General features: G+C 39.8%; 2 protein-coding genes across 6 annotated transcripts; one reads left to right on the top strand and one right to left on the bottom strand.

Annotated features, from left to right (window-relative positions):
- Positions 1-93: 93 nt before the first annotated feature.
- Positions 94-10931, bottom strand: kif15 (kinesin family member 15). Its single transcript, XM_068579735.1, has 35 exons — positions 10761-10931; positions 10456-10486; positions 9864-10050; positions 9610-9686; positions 9461-9498; positions 9274-9371; positions 8999-9178; positions 8527-8736; positions 8307-8432; positions 7795-7917; positions 7529-7661; positions 7283-7362; positions 6964-7173; positions 6213-6390; positions 5985-6126; positions 5410-5551; positions 4946-5113; positions 4732-4860; positions 4475-4580; positions 4193-4358; positions 3953-4103; positions 3770-3855; positions 3603-3681; positions 3392-3478; positions 3189-3293; positions 2904-3026; positions 2676-2822; positions 2469-2552; positions 2175-2339; positions 1824-1927; positions 1646-1712; positions 1522-1559; positions 1283-1415; positions 610-741; positions 94-495 (listed from the first exon to the last, which is right to left on the bottom strand). The coding sequence occupies exons 1-35, from the start codon at positions 10777-10779 to the stop codon at positions 421-423; spliced, it is 4119 nt and encodes a 1372-aa protein (XP_068435836.1). The 5' UTR covers positions 10780-10931; the 3' UTR covers positions 94-420.
- tacc3 (transforming, acidic coiled-coil containing protein 3) lies at positions 10708-19448 on the top strand. Of its 5 annotated transcripts, none has more exons than XM_068579740.1 (18): positions 10708-10923; positions 11681-11786; positions 13264-13420; positions 13927-14054; positions 14136-14179; positions 14261-16484; positions 16598-16652; positions 16742-16910; positions 17121-17179; positions 17275-17405; positions 17549-17630; positions 17737-17865; positions 18300-18367; positions 18451-18494; positions 18589-18749; positions 18856-18962; positions 19043-19163; positions 19253-19448. In XM_068579740.1, the coding sequence occupies exons 3-18, from the start codon at positions 13265-13267 to the stop codon at positions 19316-19318; spliced, it is 3744 nt and encodes a 1247-aa protein (XP_068435841.1). In that variant the 5' UTR covers positions 10708-10923; positions 11681-11786; position 13264; the 3' UTR covers positions 19319-19448. The 5 variants fall into 5 exon arrangements, with proteins under 5 accessions (XP_068435841.1, XP_068435843.1, XP_068435839.1 ...); XM_068579742.1 differs by having other exon boundaries at positions 11651-11786; positions 17779-17865; XM_068579738.1 differs by having other exon boundaries at positions 11651-11786.
- Positions 19449-19501: the final 53 nt, after the last annotated feature.

Raw genomic sequence — 19501 nt, 5'->3', positions numbered from 1 at the left:
TTCCGTCATAGCTCCCACAAGGATGTAGCATTTCTACACTCCCATTACTTCAATTGTTCAGGAAACAATACACCAAATAAGAGGAAAGGTTATTTTAATTTCATTTTTAAAACATTGAATATACACCCCAGTGTGATGGGGAAAAACGCAACAATGTTGTTCATACAGTTTAGTTTATGCTGCTGCAATAGCAGATCAATGTCAAGGTACAGTATGGATCCAGGTAATAATATGAAAACATCATGAGAAAAATAATTTCTGAATGGAAAAAGTACAATCATAAATTCCCCCCCCCCAAAAAAAAGAGTCATAAAAGAGTTGACATTGTCAATAGCAAAAAACATCATTGACATTTCTTTTTGTTGTTCTTTTTAATACATTTCACTGGGAAAGGGATTCAAACTTTTAAGAATCCTGGATTCATGTCATCTCCAGTGGCGGATATCCACCGTTGTCACGCATCAGGATAATCTCTGTTCTCAGCCTCTCAATTTCCTTTAAAAAGTATAAAAATAAAAAAAATAAAAAATAAGTGCTTAACATAATGTGTTGATGGTTTTTACATGGTCAAAGAGAAAATCCTTTGATCGTATAAGAAATGTTAGTTACCTCTTGAAATTTGGTGTTGTCCTTTTTCAGCTTCACCAGATATTCAATCTTCTGTTTGTGGTTCTTATGCCCCACAAGTTTTCCATTCTCCTCCGACAGCTGAACATTCTGCTTACGGAGAACCTCGTTCTCCTGTAAAAAAGAAATAGGACCAATCTTGATAATGTTCTGAATCAAATATGACATGGAGTTTTCCCTATTTTCTTATATACACTAAACATTTCATCAATGAAAGTTGCAACCCTAAACAGTTATTATCAGTGTCAAGTTTGGCAGTTATTAGACCTTGTTTACCTTAAGCCTAATCATTTTAAATTGGAACGTCAATCGTCTTGAATTAAAACATTGACTGACTATACAGTCAGCCAACTTTACCTGAAATGTCCTCATCAAAATAGTTGTATGATGTGATCTGCAACTGTCCACATTATCTGCTCATCAGAGATGGCAGACTATCTAGTGTCATGCTTATTACATCGTTTCATCTTCAACGCAATCAGACCATCTTGTACAAGCAGGAACTCATGAGCAGATCCACTGGTTACTGTGAATACGTAAACCAAATTTCAGCTGTGGACTATGTTGCAAGGTGTCCATTTTTTCACACTTGAAAGATACATTATTCCAAAAATCTTTCTTTTGTGAAAGATACGCATCCACTCCCAATTCAGACCTGGAGCAGTTTCTCCTCCTCTTGTATCCTCAGGCTCAGGTCTCTTAACTCGAGGCAGCGGTTCCTCAGCTCAGTGGTCAGCTCCTGAACGCAGGTTTGAGACCGGGCCAACATCGAATCCTGCTCTTGCATTCTAACACACAGCACACAAAAAAACTTGTGAGGCATGAATTAAAGATCAGAATAACATACAATCAACCAAAATGCTGATTAATTTACTTAAAACCACCGGTTCTTACCGTTTATGAGTATCAGAGAGCTTCTGCATTATTTTACTCTGTTAATTAAATAAGAAGTGAACAAATTATGAACGGATTATTAAATAAAGAAAAAAATAAAACCAGTAGATAAACAAACACAAACCTTCTCTGCTCTCTCCTCCTGTAGCTCTTTAAGTATGGTTTGATTGATGGCTCCATTCAACTCTTCACTGAAAGTTACAATGAACATCAACATTATTAATCTGATTCAATCCATTCACAACGGATGACGTGAGAAGTCTCTTAGGGCAGTGCATTGCTAAATGATGAATAAACTCAACCCGTTATTATTTCCATTCTGTGGCAGCTGGCTCGGCTTCTTGTAAAACTGGTCAAGTAAAGCTTGGATCTCAATTCGGACCAACTCTTTCTCGGTCAGCTGCATCTGAAAACAGTGAAATCACATAGTCAATATTTATGTACGTTAAAGTTCATTAAGACCTTAATTAAGGCCATTAAAACATACGTCACTGCAGTCATTTAGAAAGGCATTTAATCTTAACAAAATGTTTTAATGCAGTTATTTTTTTGTCGAAAAATATAGTAAACTAGAAGAGTCTGCTACAACCACGATGAATGAACATTTCAAATATAAATAGCTACAGATTAATTCAACTTTTGCAAAGATATACCTTCAGCCTTTGGATCTCGTCATTCTTGGCAGCCCTCTCAGCGTTCAGCTCCTTTAAAAGAATCTCCATGGTCATCATGGAGGAGCGGCGATTCTCTAACTCAATCTCCTGGCTTTCTAGCACCTGAGTCAAGTCCCTGTTGAAACTTCCTGGAGTGCAGGGTGTCTTCAGAGACAGGAAAAAAATACATATTTGGGCATTTCTTACTGAAAATCTTAATAAATAAATAAAAACAGGCCACATTGTTTATTTGTAAATGCAGAATTAAAGAGCAAATAAACCACAAAGTCTTACCCGAGGTAAAGATTTAGGTGTGCATGTTACATCAACCAGAGGTTTGAACAGAACATTTCTGATCGTTCCTTCAACAGCTTCTTGCTGTTGTTGCACCGGATAGAAAAGGATAGTTTTGTTAGTCATTTTAATGAAATGTTTTCTTGTGTTTGTTTCACCTGAGTGGCTATTCGTTTTCTCTGTGTTGAGATTATAAAAACATGTCACCTTCTGCTCTAGATTCTGGATCATGATGTCCTTCTGGGTGGTTTGCGCTTGAGATGCTTGGAGGAGGATGTTCTGCTCATCTAAAATCTTTGTGAGTCTCTCAACCTCCTCAGTAGCATAAACAACCTCCTCTTGCAACACCTCCACCTGAGTACAGACACACATACTTTATTTTACAACACTTTACCAAAATGTATGAACAGCAGTGTTGAACATGATCAAACTTACTTCAATTTTGTTGGATAATACCCGTCTGTTTAAAGTTTCATTTAGATCACAGATTTCTGCCTGCATCTTAGACTTTTGCTCACGGATATCTTCCCTCTCAAGGCAAGCAGCATTGAACTTGGTCTGGAAGAGCAATGACATTATTATTATAAACATGTCTTAACTAATTCAAACATTAAACATATCTACATTATAAGGTGGTCAAGTAAAGGAACAGGCACTACAGGAAACAATGACGTTATTTGAGACGAATGAAAGGGTGAAGTAGGTGGAGGAGTAACGTACTGTTATGTCTTTGATGTCTCCAGACAGGTGGGTAATGCTCTGGTCCCTCTGGCTCAGCTCACTGCGGAGGTCTCTGGTTTGGTTGATGAGATCTAAAACAACGTCCTGTCGAAATACACAGGTGTGTTTCAGGAGGGTAGCGTTACGATGCAATTACATTTGGAGGAATAAGGAACAAGTGTGAATCATTCACTCAGGCTTACTTTGTCCTGTTCAATCTTCTGTTCCAAGTCTTTTATCGTTTTGTTTGCAGAGTTAAAATCTTGCTCAAGATCGCTATTTTGGGATGTCTACACAACAGAAATCAGACAACCAGGTTAATAATAATAATAATAATAATAATAATAATAATAATAATAATAATAATAATATTAATAACACTCTTCAAACATGCATGCTGTTCTCAGAACTGACCTGTTGTTGACGTTGTACTGTCAGGTCTGAGACTTGTTTTCTAAGCTGCATATTCTGCTCCACTGTATCTATAAGTTCTCTGAAGGCACACACCAAGGTCAATCGTATTAATAATACATATTGTGAGTGTTGGAAAATGAAATGAAGAAAGCCTTGGACAAACTTACTTTGATGTACTCTCTTTGTTTTCTCTTAACTGGGAGATCAGGGTGCTTGTGTGCTCTTGCTCAGTCTGCAGACAATTATTCAACTCCTACAACAGCAAAGATTGAAATTACAAACAGTTCATAAATCACAGTCTAAGTTTCAGGATGAAAAACAAAAAAAGGTGGGGTTATAAGTTCACTAACCGTGAGCTGTGCCTTCAGTTCATCAATCTCTTGCTGCCTGTCCTGCAGCTGCTGTCTTGCCTGATCAGCGTCAAACTTTGCCTCAGCTTGGAGCTGGTCAGATGAATCTTGCAGTGTCCGATGCTGCTCCAGAAGCTGCTCCCACTCCAGCCTGGAATGAAGACATGGTACTTGTGGGCACATAAATCACACATCTGATCATGAAGAGTCACAGTTCAGAGGTATTGAACTCGTGCTTACTGGACTTTGTCAAGTTGGAGCTGTTTGCTGATCAGACTGTTGGAGAAGTGGCTCATCTCTCTCTGCTTCTCGCTCTGGCCATCTCTTAGCTCGTTCTTCACAGCGGCCAGCTCAGTATCAGACGACTGCAGCACCAAGCGTAGATCACGGATCTCACTCCTCAGCACTGAAAGGAGGGAAAAGATAGTTGGCCCCTTACCTCCATCTCAAATAATCATCTGGAGCAAAAAAAAAGAAAAGGAAAGAGATTTCTACAACACAGGAGAACAGTTAGATCCTCACCCTCTGCAGCTTGCTGTTCAGACTGGAGGCTCTGTTGCAGCTCATGGACAGTTTCCTGCAGGTTGACGTGATCTCGGTTTTGGTTAGCTCGCTCAGAAGAAAGTAGCTGCATCAAACGTAAAGAACAATTTGACAAATAGTTAAATCAAGAGCTTTGTGGTTTTTCAGAATGTCGACACATCAAATACAATTTGTTAAACATAATATTACATTATGACAAGACAAAACTGTACAGGAGGAACATGAGCAAATTCTACCTCGTCCTTGCGGTCAGACTCTTGTGATAGCACAGCGATCTGTGCCTCAAGTTTTGTAATTTGCTGCAATAGCTTGCTGTTCTTTAACTCCTCCTCATTAAACAGTGCCTGGGAACGGCTAGCTTGTTCCTGGGGAGGATTTAGAGAAAGTATGAGACTTTGACAACTGGTGTGTTTTGTACAGACATTTGCAGGATAATTCACACCGTTGTACCTGCACTTGACGGAGTTCTGCAGTCAAGGCCATCTCAGTCATGTCTGAAGGAGGCTGCTCGGTCCAAATGTTCTCTGCATTATTGTCTGTCCCATTCAGGTGGTCCGGGCTAGAGAGCGGCACAAGACGGGCCCGCAAGTTGTATGCTCTGGTGGGCGTGGTGAGAATCTGTTCTCACAACAAACATTAGAAGGATACAAGATAATGAAATTGCACAATGCTTGTTAGATAATCTTCAAGACAATCAAAATATATGGAACTAGAGTGGCACTCAGAGAGTGCAGACCTCCACCAAGGCTATGCTTGCTTATCTATCCATCTATCCATCATTTCATGAAAATTAGTTTTCTGTAATCCTGCTGACAAATAGGCAAACAAACTGAAAACATAACCTCCTCGGCAAAGGTGCTAAAGAAAGGTTTGCCTTAATGTTATCTGAATATTACATTTTAACATCCACTCACCTTTATAGTTTCAACGTGAAGTCTGTTCATCGCAGAGACCTCCTTATTTTTGTAAGCGGTCGTGGCTTCCAAAAGGTTTTCCAAATGCCCGTTGGACTTGTCAAGATATCTTTTCTCAGACTCCAGCTGTGACATCTGTTTTCTAGAACACAAAGCACCATCCAGAAACCCCATTAAGCCAAATAAAACTTAAGACTTACAAAGGCATTGTATTAAAAACTGCATATTTAATGAATTTTCCAAAATAACCCCTCTTGCAATTGAAAGAATATGATGAAAACAGCTTCTTTCTGAAGTTAAAAGTAGTGGAGGATTGTCACAATCAAAATATCAAACACGGTAAGATACTGTTTTTTGAAATTTACCAGCCTAAATGTAAGAAGTTTTTTTTTCTTTTGGCATCATTTCACTTCACAGACAACAGTTATAAATAAAGAGATTTGTCAATGAAAAGAGGAACTCTACTAGTTACAGATACATTATTTTGCATTGTATTTGTTCTTAAACATCTGCTAGACTGGTCTGAAAAATGTGATAAACGTAAAAGTGAATTCTTCATTAAATACCCTCCTTACTTGGTTATTTCTTTGTACTCCTCAAAGGCCTGAAGGGCACCCGTGAGGTCAGAATGTTTTTGAAGCAGGCGAGCCTTCAGCCTCTCAATTGTAGCTGCCGAGACAGTATCGACAGGCACAGGGGCGGAAGAGGCTGCTGGAGCTGTGGAGAACCATGAGTTTACTAAAATGTATACACATATCACACTTACTTGATATTTTCCGGACTGAAGCTGATAATTATCTTACTCTCTTTGGGTCCTTCGGTTTCCAAAGCCCTCTGGAAGGCCTCTTCCAAGTCAGCAGCAACATGGACTGAGACTTCTTCAGCTTTTACCACAGATTCAAGACTACGAAGCTGACGGTTCTCCTGTCTGAGGCTGAAGTTCTCCGCTGCATATCGCGTCATCTTTGGGTGGTGTTCAACCTAAAAAAGGGCAGTGTTAAACAGATACACTGATTTGGGGAATTTGTGTCCCAAATCAGTGGATCTAATGTAGCTCGCTTGTGCCCAGGAGGAATTTGAGAGGAAAATAATAAGTAAAGTAAAAAAATGTTTTGGACAACTGAACTATAGCTCTTTACATCAGCTAAGTATCCACACGACGGTGCCAGTAAAAAAGGTTACTGTCCAATGTACATGTCATATTATACAATGTCTCACACCCCACTTTAAGACGTGCCGGTTAAAACCAGAAAGCCATTGAGTGCAAGATTAATTCCACCAAGAGGCGCCACAGGAACGTGTTACTGGCTGTGGCCATCAAACTTTTCAACTTCTCCCTCAGTGTCAGAACTCTGAGTCAACAGACGACATCTGGACTTAAATCATCAGCCAGCAGCTCCTACCCCCTTTTTATATTTCTGAATATTTATTTTTATTATTTACTTATATTCTCTAACGTACCAATTTCTCCCAACAATCAATGCTGTATTTATAATTCTGAATGACACATGGCATCAGAAGTGGGTTGGGTAGTGTTCAAATGGATTTTTGTACCTGGTCTCTCAAGATCTTTATCTCTTTTTTCAGCTGGTCGATCAGAGCCTGAGACTCATTGTCAGACAGCGACCCGGGTCCCGTCTTCAATTTTGTCTCAAGGCGAGAGATGTGGTCCTCTCGAAACCTGAGAATCATTCTGCTTGAGTGGATGAACTTGTCTTTCTGCGTCCAGGCCTCCTCAAGCTGAGACACTTTCTCGAGCAGCATCTGAGTGTAGTAAATCATTATTGTAAGTTTCCTGCAGCAACAGTATTTATTTACAGCAGCATCATTAACCCAAATAAATGACTAAAGAATAAAAGAAAAAAGTTCATACCCTCTTCTCCTCTTCTCGCTTCCTCCACAGACGAACAGAAGCCAAAAACTTTGCTTTATATGAGACATCATGTTGAAATTCTATGGATGGATCGGAGGAAAAAAGCTGAATTACACTTTTTTAATTTGAATCTAAAACATTTACACACCATGTCTCATTCTCGTTTGATGAGCCAGTCTGAGCTGCAACAGTGTAGTTAAATCGCATCATATTTGGAATAGTCTGGTTGAGGTTAACATATGTTACCTTTGGGAAGTTCAGGTCCTCCGGGCGCGACATCTCTTCCACAGTCCACTGCCTGTGCCAGCTGCTCCTTCAGCTTCTTCACCTCAGCTTGTAACTGCCTCACATTTCCCTGTGTGTCTTCATTGATAACGGCCTGGCAAAGCGAAAGAATAGCACATGGATGAAAAAGTGCCCTTTGAAATCAGCAGAACTTGGTTACGTCTACTCTGTTTTAAAACAAATAATTATTCAATAATATGAATCATAGTTATATTCATGACAGATACCTTATTCTTGATCAACTTTGCTCTCTGAGCAAACTGCAAGGTGGACAGCGTTTCTCCAAAACACTTTGAACCAGGATGTACATTGGCTATGATGTAAGTCTTTGCATTTCCTCCAAGAGAGTCCTGAAATAACAATAATAATTGTTAGTGCATCAAATCTACTCAAATTATAAAGTGCAATCAATCACATCTTTAAAATGTTGTATTATATTCTACCAAAGCAAAAAAGAATATAAATGAATGTCAAGCCAAATTCAATACTTGAAAGTGCACAAGATCCATACTTACTTGTTTTCATTTGAATTAATTCACATCCACAAATATGTAAAAAACAATCTTGTTCCGACACAATAGAAGCTTGAAAAGATGTATTTTATGTAGTCATTACATTTAAATTATGCCACTAAACACACAATAACATAATTCCAGAGAGGTTGACTCCACAATGACACACAGCAATAAAATGAATTCTCCACCAAAGCCACGCTCAAGTAGTATTTAGAATCACTCACCCTTAACAAGAAGGTGAGTTTAGAATCTCTGTAGCAGATGTGGCGGTTCTTCCCATTGGATACATCGACCAGTGCCATTATGACCTGACCGAGACACATGAGGGAGCGATTGATACTACTGGCCTCCTGAAAGAGAAGCAATGAAGACAACAGCTGTTAGCAACAGCAAACATCAATGTAGTAAAACAGTATGAGACTTAATGAATGGACGAAGTTTCACCTTAAGTCTAGAGCCTTCTGTGTGTGTGTCTTTCTGCCTCTCAGATCCTGCCAGGTCTACCAGGTTCAACTGAGACATCCGGATGTTCACCACTTCATTGAGAGCCTCTTTGGACTCCAAAGTCATAGTGAACACTGCGTGAGATCTGGAAGACTCTCGATTCATGGAGGTGGAAGCCACTCGTCGATTACGCCAGCCCATAGAGAGCACCTAAGTAGTTGTTAACACAAATGACGTACACTTATACGGTACATTTCTTTAAATAGCACCTGCATTAAATTAGTTACCAATTTAATCTGATCTCAACTTGGTGTAATACTTTGACAAATAATTAAAAACACAATTGAAATTTCACAAAAATATGTTTTCATGATATGTGGATTTTATCCACTCTTATAGTCGGACAGGAGTGTTACCATCTCCTTTTACAGTACAATAATCTTCTGAATCACAACAAGTAAGGAATATATACCTGGTAGGCTTCAGGGGCTGAGTTGACAAACTTCTCCACAGCTCCTTCAACAAAAAGACCTTTTTTGATGTTCTCTCTGAGGAAAAGGCTGGCTGAGGCAGTGTCCAGAAGGTCATAGATTTGTTCATTGTATATCTCAATAAATGAACATTTACAAAGGAAACTCTTGGAGTGGCCAGACTTTTAGGAAAAAAAGAACAAAGGATCAACTTAGTTAGAAAACAAACATGAAATATTTGTTTATGACTTTATGGTGATGAAATGTCACAGCTTACTCTTTCCACTTCTCTGTTGATGAGAAAAAACAGGTATTCAAAACTTCGAGGTATCACCCCCCTTAGTTCATCTGTGAAGTTATCACAGTCAGATGGTCCTTGAGGGGAAGAGACAAAAGTGTCACAACAATTATCTTGATGTTAAAGAATTTACTGCACGATGTAAATAATAATATTGAATTCTCACCAAGCATGGTGAACGTTTTCCCTGAGCCTGTTTGTCCGCTGCAAAAGCGAGAGGGGAATCCGATAAGGAATTGAATGGCTGCATATGAAGCACAATGCTAAAATACTTGTAATTTCATACTGTTCATAAACAACATAAAGACCACTTACTAGGCAAATATAGTACCATTGTATCCATTGACGCAAGACTCAACAATATTCTTGGCCACACTGTCGAAAACAGAATCCTGTTGAAAAATATATAAAATTACACACAGACACCGACCAGGACCAACTTTATGAGTTTACATATCCCACACTGATCAATCAGGTTATTATTAGTCTGTCATGGTAGTTTAAGTGATGCCAGCTGCATGGTACAATGCAATAATAATAATAATATACTTTAACTATATGTTTACAACCTGAGATGTGTTCATGTCAGCAACATGATCGTAAGTGAAGGTTCGTGGTTCTGGTTTTGATAGCAGACGGATGGTGTTGGGTGAGGTGACTGTGAGACACAGCTTTTGATCTCCATCTGTGGTCAGCCCGGAGCACTGGGTCAGAGGTCGTACTCGCACAAAAACTTTGATGGAATCACCATCATAGCTGTAGGACCGGAGGGAAAAAAACAACTGTGTAAGACATGAACGTTAAGCTGATATTGTTGAAAACTAAACGTCATGAAGAAAACTATGACACTTACAACAGCTGCCTATTAAGTTTGGAGGGCAAAAAAAGTGTACTCTAGCTAATGTAATTGTGCTCCTCAGTCAGTTTTTTTTTTAGTCTAAGAGTCAAACTCAAAGTCAGCCTAAGAGAAGAACTAACCTCAGTTTACTGTACATGTGGGGTACAACCAGATAGATAAGACCAATGGGAAATGTAGTTTCGTTTTTTATTCAAATGACTTTATATTTGCATCTTTAATGTTGACGCAAGAAACGTAGCGCAACAACGGTGCTTGTTTTTTGTTCACATGCAACAAATCAGGCACCCAATAGGTCACATTACCTTGAACCAAGTAGAGATGAATCGCCAGATCCTGGAAACAAAATCACATGATTATAAACATTTCTTAAAAATAAAGTATGACTTCCTAAATAGTAACTTAATGTTATATACACTGATGTTAGTATCATTGATGTGATTTAGGTTAGCACGTTAACTTATAACTGTGTGTTCAGAATGCTAAACATCGATATCGTGTCGTTAAATAACTTGAGCTAACGACATTTACGTTAAACTTTCTATGGTTACCAAAAGATGTCCGCTTATCAGTGTAGTGGCAGAGCAACTGCTTGGTGAGCTTACGTTACCTTTCCCGCTGGAGTTCATTGTTAACAAGAAAATGTTCAATGTTACGTTGTAAAATCAATTTTAAAAGGGACGACTGACGCTGTTTACATCCTTCGAAATTGGCGGGCAGGACGTCTTCTTCCTCATCCTCCGCCTCCTCTTCCTCTTCTTCGTCTACGTGAGGTAGGCTACAAACCATCTTGAAATGTGTGTACTGACACCTATTGGACATTGAAATGTATGATTGTGATTATGATGTACGTCATTAGAAATAACGTCCCAGATCAAAATTAAGGTCCCAGATTATTATGTTGAAGAGTAAGGAACTTGAAGCAGGACATATAAGCCATAAAGTCAGTCATGCTGTTGAGTACCTCATTGGTCTAAACGCTCTGGTGTCTTCTTCTATGGCAGGTTTCAAACAGTCAGTCCCTCCAAGTGGATACATACAAACTACGTAAAAACCCAAATGTGTTAATACGCATTGGAACAATAATATTTATGGGTTGTGGTGTATAGTAACGAAGTGGACATACTTTGTTCCTGTACTTAAGTATTTAAACCTTATTGTCCTGTCTACATTAAAATATACAGTAATATTATATTATCTTTAAACACAAAGTGTCTCTTAAACCATGCAAGATGGCGAAAATGTATGTTTTTTTAGATTTTTACAACTGCCCATAAAAGTTTGATGTTTGGTGTTTTGCGTCCTGTATTATCCCGTTTTGCATCGTTGCATTTCGTCTTTGTAGTTGATTTTTTTGTTTCAGCGTAATAACTCTCTTGCCACATCTATTATCTTTGACATTAGCCGTTGATTGGCTCATATACGCTGTTGAACGCAATTGGCTGCTGAACCCGGAAGCGCGTTACCTTTGAATGTTTCTTGCAATTTTATTGGTTTCAGACTTTTAAAATCCAAACGGTTTTTGCCCAGACAAGGCGAAAGCTGTTGAAAAGCACACAAGTCAGCCGCGGTTACCCTGAAGTTGGCAAAAGACGGTGTTATCGACAGACTGCTTCTGATTTTATTTTTTTGTGAGGTAAGTTGTAAATATAGACTATTAACAGTAGCTTTTGCCTTACTCTGTTTGTTCACACGTCTTTATTTCACTTCGCTTTACGTTAACGTGAACTGTTATGTTCGTCTCTGGAAACGATGGTGGCCTTTACGACAAACCTCCAGCTAATGTTCTGGATGATACCCATCGTTAATTCCACTGAGCAAAGTCTCACAATACACGTTGAATACGAGTTGAAAAAAACTGTGGGCTTCTAAGTGAGACATAATTTAGACACGTGAGTCACTGACGTGTGCAGGGTTATCTCGGGATTCAAACTGTAACGGGCCTTAAGCGAATCAAAACGCGCCGTACTCTACTTGTATGCAAACGTCAACGTTATAACATCACCATATAACGCTAGTCAAAGTGTAATTTGTGCAGGAGCTATGTTTTAAAAGTTTGTCAAAGCTGTTAGTTTCCTACTTGCTACTCAAATTCACCACATTCAAATAATTTAAATCCATTAACTGAAGCAAACTAACATTGAGAGTCGCCTGGAACTCATTAGTGTCACAATGGCTTGAGGACATTTCCCCAATAATATTTTAACAGACCTTTTTCACAGTAGACGATTTTGTCATGTCATAGGACGAACCGCATAGGTCATTAACAACATTACCAATGGCTCCATAGAATAAAGCATGGTCTCTTCCAGCGCCCTTCCACACATGAAAGGGAACCGAGCCAGTGTTAATGTAACTAGCTACACCTTTGCTTCGCTTGCTGCCACATGTCAAATGATCTGCTGTCTCATAAAAGCTAACAGATCAGTTGGCCCAAGTCATCTTTGTCGTTTGTCTGTTTTCATATCAAACTACTTTAACCAAAGTTCACACTTCTTGGCTCCTAAGCCTGCACAAAATTAGAAAGTTGATGCATCAGTTACATTGTGAATGATAAATTAGGTGATGTTGTATTGGCAGATAATGTTGGGTTTATGCTTTGACCTGAACTTTTTACAGTTCAAGAAAAAAACCCGTTAGTGCACTCTGGTGGATAAAGTATGAAATGGCAGCATAGTGTCTGTCTCAAATATTTTGGCTTTGCTGTACTCTATTTTAATGCCACATAGTGGCCAGCATGTTATTTCCAAACCATAATTCAGAAATATTGGCTCACTGATTGGCCTAGCACACGGTATAATTGCACGTATAGCTTCAACGTCTTTATTCAACCTTCAAGGATTTCTTTTTCTTTTCAACCTTTTTTAGGAAGGAGTTTATTTGCATGTGCCAAGCATGATCCACCAACAGAAATGAATTGGCAAGTCTCATTTGCCTTGATTCTGCGGTTAACTTTGTGCCATCTTTCTCTGTGCAGATCCTTTTTACACACATCAGTAAACCTCACGACCAGAAGTGTCTTATGAACTGGTTGCAGCTTTCGGGGTGACGCCTCCCTCAGTTTGTCTAATCGTTCCAGCCTTGTAACTTAGTTTGTCTCTCTACTTTTACAGGATGAGTTTCGTTGATGAGAATCGTGGGGTCTGCCCTGGAGGAAAGCACAACAGCTCAATTAAAGACATTTTTGCCCTGGATCAGCCAACTGGGAGGCCTTCTATCCTGCGTCAGACTGAGAACCTTCCCAGCAAGACGCTGCCAAAAGGGGCAAAGGTACAGAACCAGCTTTGCTTTTGAGTTGTTGTTGTTGTTGTTCCCTTCTCATCTTGACTCTTTAAATGCACCATAATGACACCAGGCTGAAAATGATATACACTTGTGTGTGTTCATTTGATTTTGTACAGTGATTAGACTTCGTTAACTTAAAGAGGTAGACCAGGAAATTGACATCTACCAATTTATTAGTTTTGTTGATTCTGCTAACACACACCTTTTTGAAAATATTCAATTCTCTGACTGAATAATGTTTGACCCTCAATAAATTGGTTGCAAAGCTCTACACATTTTTAAACTGTCTGTAATTAATGTAATTAAATATAAACTGAACACGTGTTGGTGCACAAAACCACAAAAAGGACAGTTAGACTTGTTTCAAGCCCACATTTGAAGTATACCAACTTCACTATGACTATGGTGTAAATGCTAGATATTACTTTCATATTATTTTTACCTGTATTACAGTTAATATTTACAACACTGATCAAATTACTTGTGTGTAGGTGGCTTTTCAGACTCCAAGAAGAGACCCTGTGACTAAAAGAATTGTATCTCCCACCAAGTCTATCAAGATGGCAAATGTGGAAGAGTGTACAAAAGCGATGGAGTGCTTAAATATGGATAAAATAAAGTATGTAACATTTCTTATACTGCAACATGGCTCAAAATAAATGACTGATCCATTTAAGTAACCCGGTTTGTGTTTTCATAGTATTTTACAGAAAGATGCCACTGAGCAGCCTGATCCTAAACAAGGTAAATCATCCAACATTAGTTATGATAAATCATTTTCCATGACTGTGCAAAATTGGTGATCATCTTCTTGACTTTCTACAGGAGTGTCGTCTTACCCTGATGATGACATGCCGATCCAAAGTAGAGGAGGCTACCAGTTTGATTTTGACAACCTTGACTCTATCAATCCATTTCTGGGTTCTGTTAAGATGGTCCTCTCTCCTGAGAGGCCTGCTGTTGAAAACCCTCCTACAGAGTCTCAACATACACAACCACAGAATATCTTGGAGGAGCCCACCAAAATAGAAAGTGCACTACTCGATGAGACTCTTCCATTCACCCCGTCTGTTGAAAACTCACTGGTTGACATCTCCACAGACATCAGCTCCAGTGACAGCAGTGTGGTCACAGTGGCGAAGTTCTCCACTGTTGAGGAACAAGATTCATGCACTGCCACACCTGATGAAAAACAACCTGGAAGAGTGTCTCCAAATGTGGATCAAGACAAAATGTCAGACAGTTTTATGAAAGATGCCCCGCTGCCAGCGAAAGGGGCTTACACCTTGGATTTTGACAACCTTGATGCAGTCAACCCTTTCCAAACCGGTGTCTCTAACATTGAGAATTCCCCTGTCCTTGTAAGAAAGATGCCAGACATCAGTTCATCAGTTGAGGAGACAAAGGAAAATAAACCCACAGACGTTGTTAAACCTGAGGCGGCCCAAGGAGTGCTGGAACTGGTCCACGTCTCCACCGATGACATCTCTGGTGAAAGCAGTGTGGTCACAGAGGTGACAGTCCCAGTAAAAGAGGTACAAGATTCATGCAGCGCCACACCTGATGAAGAACACCCTGTTAAAATGTCTCCAACTGTCAATCAAGACAACATGTCAGCTAGTTTGGTAGAAGATGCCCCACTGCCAGTGAAAGGCGCTTACACCTTGGATTTTGACAACCTTGATGCAGTCAACCCTTTCCAAACTGGCGTCTCTAATATTCAGAATTCCCCTGTCCTTGGGAGAAAAGTGCCAGAGGTCAGCCCACCTGTTGAGGAGACAAAGGAAAGTAAACCCACAGATGTTGTTAAACCTGAGGCGACTCAAGGGGCGCTGGAACTGGTTGACATCTCCATAAACGTCATCTCTAGTGAAAGCAGCATGGTGAAGGTCCCAGCAGAAGAGGTACGAGATTCATGCAGTGCCTCACCTGTTGAAAAACAACCTGCTAAAATGTCTCCAACTGTCGATCAAAACAACATGTCAGATAGTTTTGTAGAAGATGCTCCACTGCCAGTGAAAGGCGCTTACACCTTGGATTTTGACAACTTTGATGCAGTCAATCCTTTCCAAACCGGGGGCTCTAAAATTCCAAATTCACCTGTCCTGGGCAGAAAGGTGCCAGACATCAGCCCACCTGTTAAGGAGACACAGGAAAAGGAAAATACACCTGCAGATGTGGTTAACAAACCTGAGGTGGCTCAAGGGGCACTGGAACTGGGAGACTTTTCCATAGATGTCATCTCCGGTGAAAGCAGTGTTGTGACGGCCCCAGCAGACAAAGAACGAGATTCATGCAGTGGCACACTTGATGTAAAACAACCTGCTAAAATGTCTCCAACTGTTTCTCAAGACAACATGTCAGGCAGTTATGTGGAAGATGCTCCACTGCTAGCGAGAGGCGCTTACACCATGGATTTTGACAACTTTGATGCAGTCAACCCTTTCCAAACCGGGGGCTCTAAAATTCCAAATTCGCCCGTCCTGGCCAGAAAAGTGCCAGACATTAGCCCACCTGTTGAGGAGACACAGGAAAAGGAAAATAAACCCACCTGTGTTGTCATACCTGAGATGCCTGTTCAGCCAGAGAAGAAACCCGTAGCTGCCGTGGCCCCAGTAGCTGCCACGACTTCACCTGCTGAATCCACCACCTTGCCAACTAATGCACCAATCAAGGAAGAACCAATCAAAATGGAGTTTAATTTTGATGACGGCAATGAGGTCAAAAGGAAACCCCCACCCATGAAATTTGGCAAAAGACCAGCTGGTGTGAAACCTAGAGTGAGGAAGTCTACGTTTGACGTCAAACCAACAGAAGAAACTTCAGTGATGCCCGATTCCAATGATGTTGCTGATGTTCCTGTTTCCAAAGGGGCTTATTCATTTGACTTTGACAAGCTTGATGACCCAAACTGCAATCCCTTTGGCTCGACTGCAAGCGTTAACAATTCTCCAGAGTGTAGCAAGGAATCCGGTCCTGTGCTCATGGAAACTTCCATTCCAGAGCAAGTGGACAAGCCTGTGGAGAAGGAAGCTGTATCATCGGTGTGGTATGTTTACCTTTTTTAATCTGAGTGTCTCAAGCATTTATTTGCAATGAACACTTCACTTGCCAGCAATTCTTAATTTCACTGGAAGTTTTGTGTGTTTTTTCCCTCTGCAGCGCTGCAGAAAATGTCCCAGCTGCAGCCCAACCCAACCGTGGAGCGCTGAGAGAAGTAATGCAGTTTCATACAATATTGAACCATTAAACTTTCCTGTGGTTTTGTGTGTCTTTACGTAACAAATTGTTTTTCTGCACTGACAGGACGCTGACTGCAAAGCTGCTCTTGACCAAGATGAGGGATTCCAGCTTAAAGCTGAACAACCCGTGGAGGGTCTTTCTGAGCGTTCTGAATTTTGTCAGCAGTCCCAACTCAGACAGTCACAAACCAACGTGTCAGAATTCAATGAGATGTTTGTTCCTGGAACTCTGTGTAAGTAAACTTTGGACATGACTCCATGCTACTGGTTTCCACAAGGATCTCTGAATTGAAGTGGTTTTAAACCCAGTTTGGTGTGACTACACAGAAGTCAAAATAATTTTCTCTTGAGGAAATGCTTTGTTTTGTATTATGTATCAAGCAACATTAAAGGGTTTTTTTGGAACACATGTGTTAATGTTAATCTGTGATCTTTGTCTCTAGTCATGTCCAATGACTTTGATGGGCAAATGGATTACCTTGAACAGTTTGGGTCGAGCACTGTAAGTACTTACATCATGTATGTTAAATGACTGTTTTTGGATTGCCAGTGCATGACTTAAGCAGATAGAAATGTAACATTTGTTTTTGCCAACAGTTCAAGGAATCTGCTTTGAGGAAACAATCCTTGTACCTTAAATTTGACCCTCTCCTGAGAGAGAGCCCCAAAAAGTCTGCAGGCCCGGTTGCTCTCACCCACGCACCTCGCCCCGCTGCCTTTGTTTCACGGTAAGAAATGCTTGTTTCCACTCACTGATTGCTGCCGTCACTAAATGTTAGAGCTGAATTTGTTCCGGTCGAACATCCTGAAGTCTGAAATGTGACCACTTTGACCACTTCACAACTTTCGTTTTTTGTTCTCTCCAACTCAGGCTGGAAACTCCACAGATGACAGAAAAGACTGAAAATGAAGCACAAAAGGATCATTTCAAACTGTTTGATGCGACAGCACCAGTAAGTCACCCTGGAAATGCCTGGTAACTATTTATTAAAAGCAAGTCGAAGTTAATCAACATGCCTCTTCTAACTTTTATCTATTTACACTGGAACTGTCATCTAGGCTCCTCCAATCCTTGCGCACCTCGTCTCTCCTTTCCCCCAGCAAGCAAACGCAGAGGATGCCATTATTGAAGTGCTGAAGTACAGTCAGAAAGACATGGATGCAGCCATCGCCAGGGTCCAGGCAGAAGTATGTCTTGCTCAATGTTTTATGATTTGACAAATAACTGCAGTGGAAGAGGTTTTCCATTTTAAGTCACTTTGTTTGCGTCTATTTGAAAACAGGCCAGACTAATGTCAATTATTGTGGTTTAGCTCAATTGTTTTATAAGAGTCGTCTTCCAAATTTTACTGTGATCAATATTTTTTTTTAAATGCAGGCTGCATTTGCAAAGTATTCAGTTAAATAATAATTGTGATCATCATAATTCATTACCACTTCATTCTTAAACCAAATTGGAGATCAATCAACTCTGAAATAGTTTAATGATTGTTATGTACAAATTTGACTTTGTAAAACACAAACGAAAGATTACACAACTTCAAATAAAAGAAAATGCTGCGAAGTCACGAAAGGCTTTTGTTATTAATGAATAACTTTTAAGTGTGTATTTTCTCTAATAGGGAAAGGAAAAAGAGGAGCAATGGAGTGCAAAGTATAAAAATTCACTTGAGGATGGTCAAGAAATGAGGTAAGATGGGCTTCGTTAAATTTTGTTTTGTCATTTCAATACAATATCTCAACAATTGGTAACTTTTTTTTTTCTCCACACAGGAAAATTATTGCAGAATTTGAGCTCATGATTGCTAAAATGACGGGTATGTTAATATAAATGATGCATACATTAGTCTTCACGATATTCAATGTAATGAATTAACAAGAGCTCTCAAATTCTTTTTTTTTTTTATTCAGCTAATCAAGAGAGTGAGAGGGAGCTGGCTCAGACAAAGCTCAACGAGGCGCTGCTGGAGAAGGAGCAAGTGTCCAGTGACCTGAACACTATGGAGAGGTCTTTCTCCGACCTTTTCAAGAGACTGGAGAAATACAAGGATGTTGTTGCTGGCTACAAAAAGGTGAGAAAACAGACATTTCTCCCGTTTACAAACCTCACATGCATGGCATATTTCTAAAGTTGTAATAGTTTGATTAGTAAATTGTTTTCTGTATAATTTTTCCCAGAATGAGGAGACTCTGAAAGCGTGTGCTCGGGACTATTTGACAAGGATCAAAAAGGAGGAGCAGCGCTACCACACCCTTAAAGCCCATGCTGAGGAGAAAATCACTTTGTAAGAAATCTGATTTACCCGCGTTAAAAGCGTAAATTGCAAGACTTGGTGTCTCACTGATAATATTTGTTCTTCTCTAGTGCAAATCAAGAGATTGCTGAGGTGCGGTCCAAGAACAAGGCCGAGTCATCTGCACTTCAGGCTCAGCTCCGACGGGAGCAGCTGAAGGTGCAGTCACTGGAGAAGAGCCTGGATCAGAAGGTGAGTGGAGATTTTAATTGGATTGGAGTGTAGGTGTGTTAAAGATCAGACATGACAGTTTTCAATTTATTTATTTTTTTTTTTTACAGGTTAAGGAGGCTGAAGAGCTCACTAAACTTTGTGATGAACTTATCGCCAAAGTCCACAAGGGTTGAGCTCATTTGTAAATACTGTAATTTTATTTGTTCTCTATTGTTGGTGTCCGATCATTTTCTTGTGTACTTTGTTTGTCTTTATCAATGTTTCTGATAATAAAGAAGATTTACAAGTTTTAGAGACTTTAAACTGTCTTGTTGTTTTTTAATTTATGCACGACTACAAACCACTAGGGGTCAGTC

Source organism: Clinocottus analis, unplaced genomic scaffold (assembly GCF_023055335.1).
Source record: "Clinocottus analis isolate CAN_PGR_092001 unplaced genomic scaffold, fCliAna1.0.p SCAF_17, whole genome shotgun sequence".
Classification (NCBI taxonomy): domain Eukaryota; kingdom Metazoa; phylum Chordata; class Actinopteri; order Perciformes; family Cottidae; genus Clinocottus; species Clinocottus analis.
Note: the sequence above shows the minus strand (reverse complement) of the source record. Positions and strands in the feature narration are given on the sequence as shown.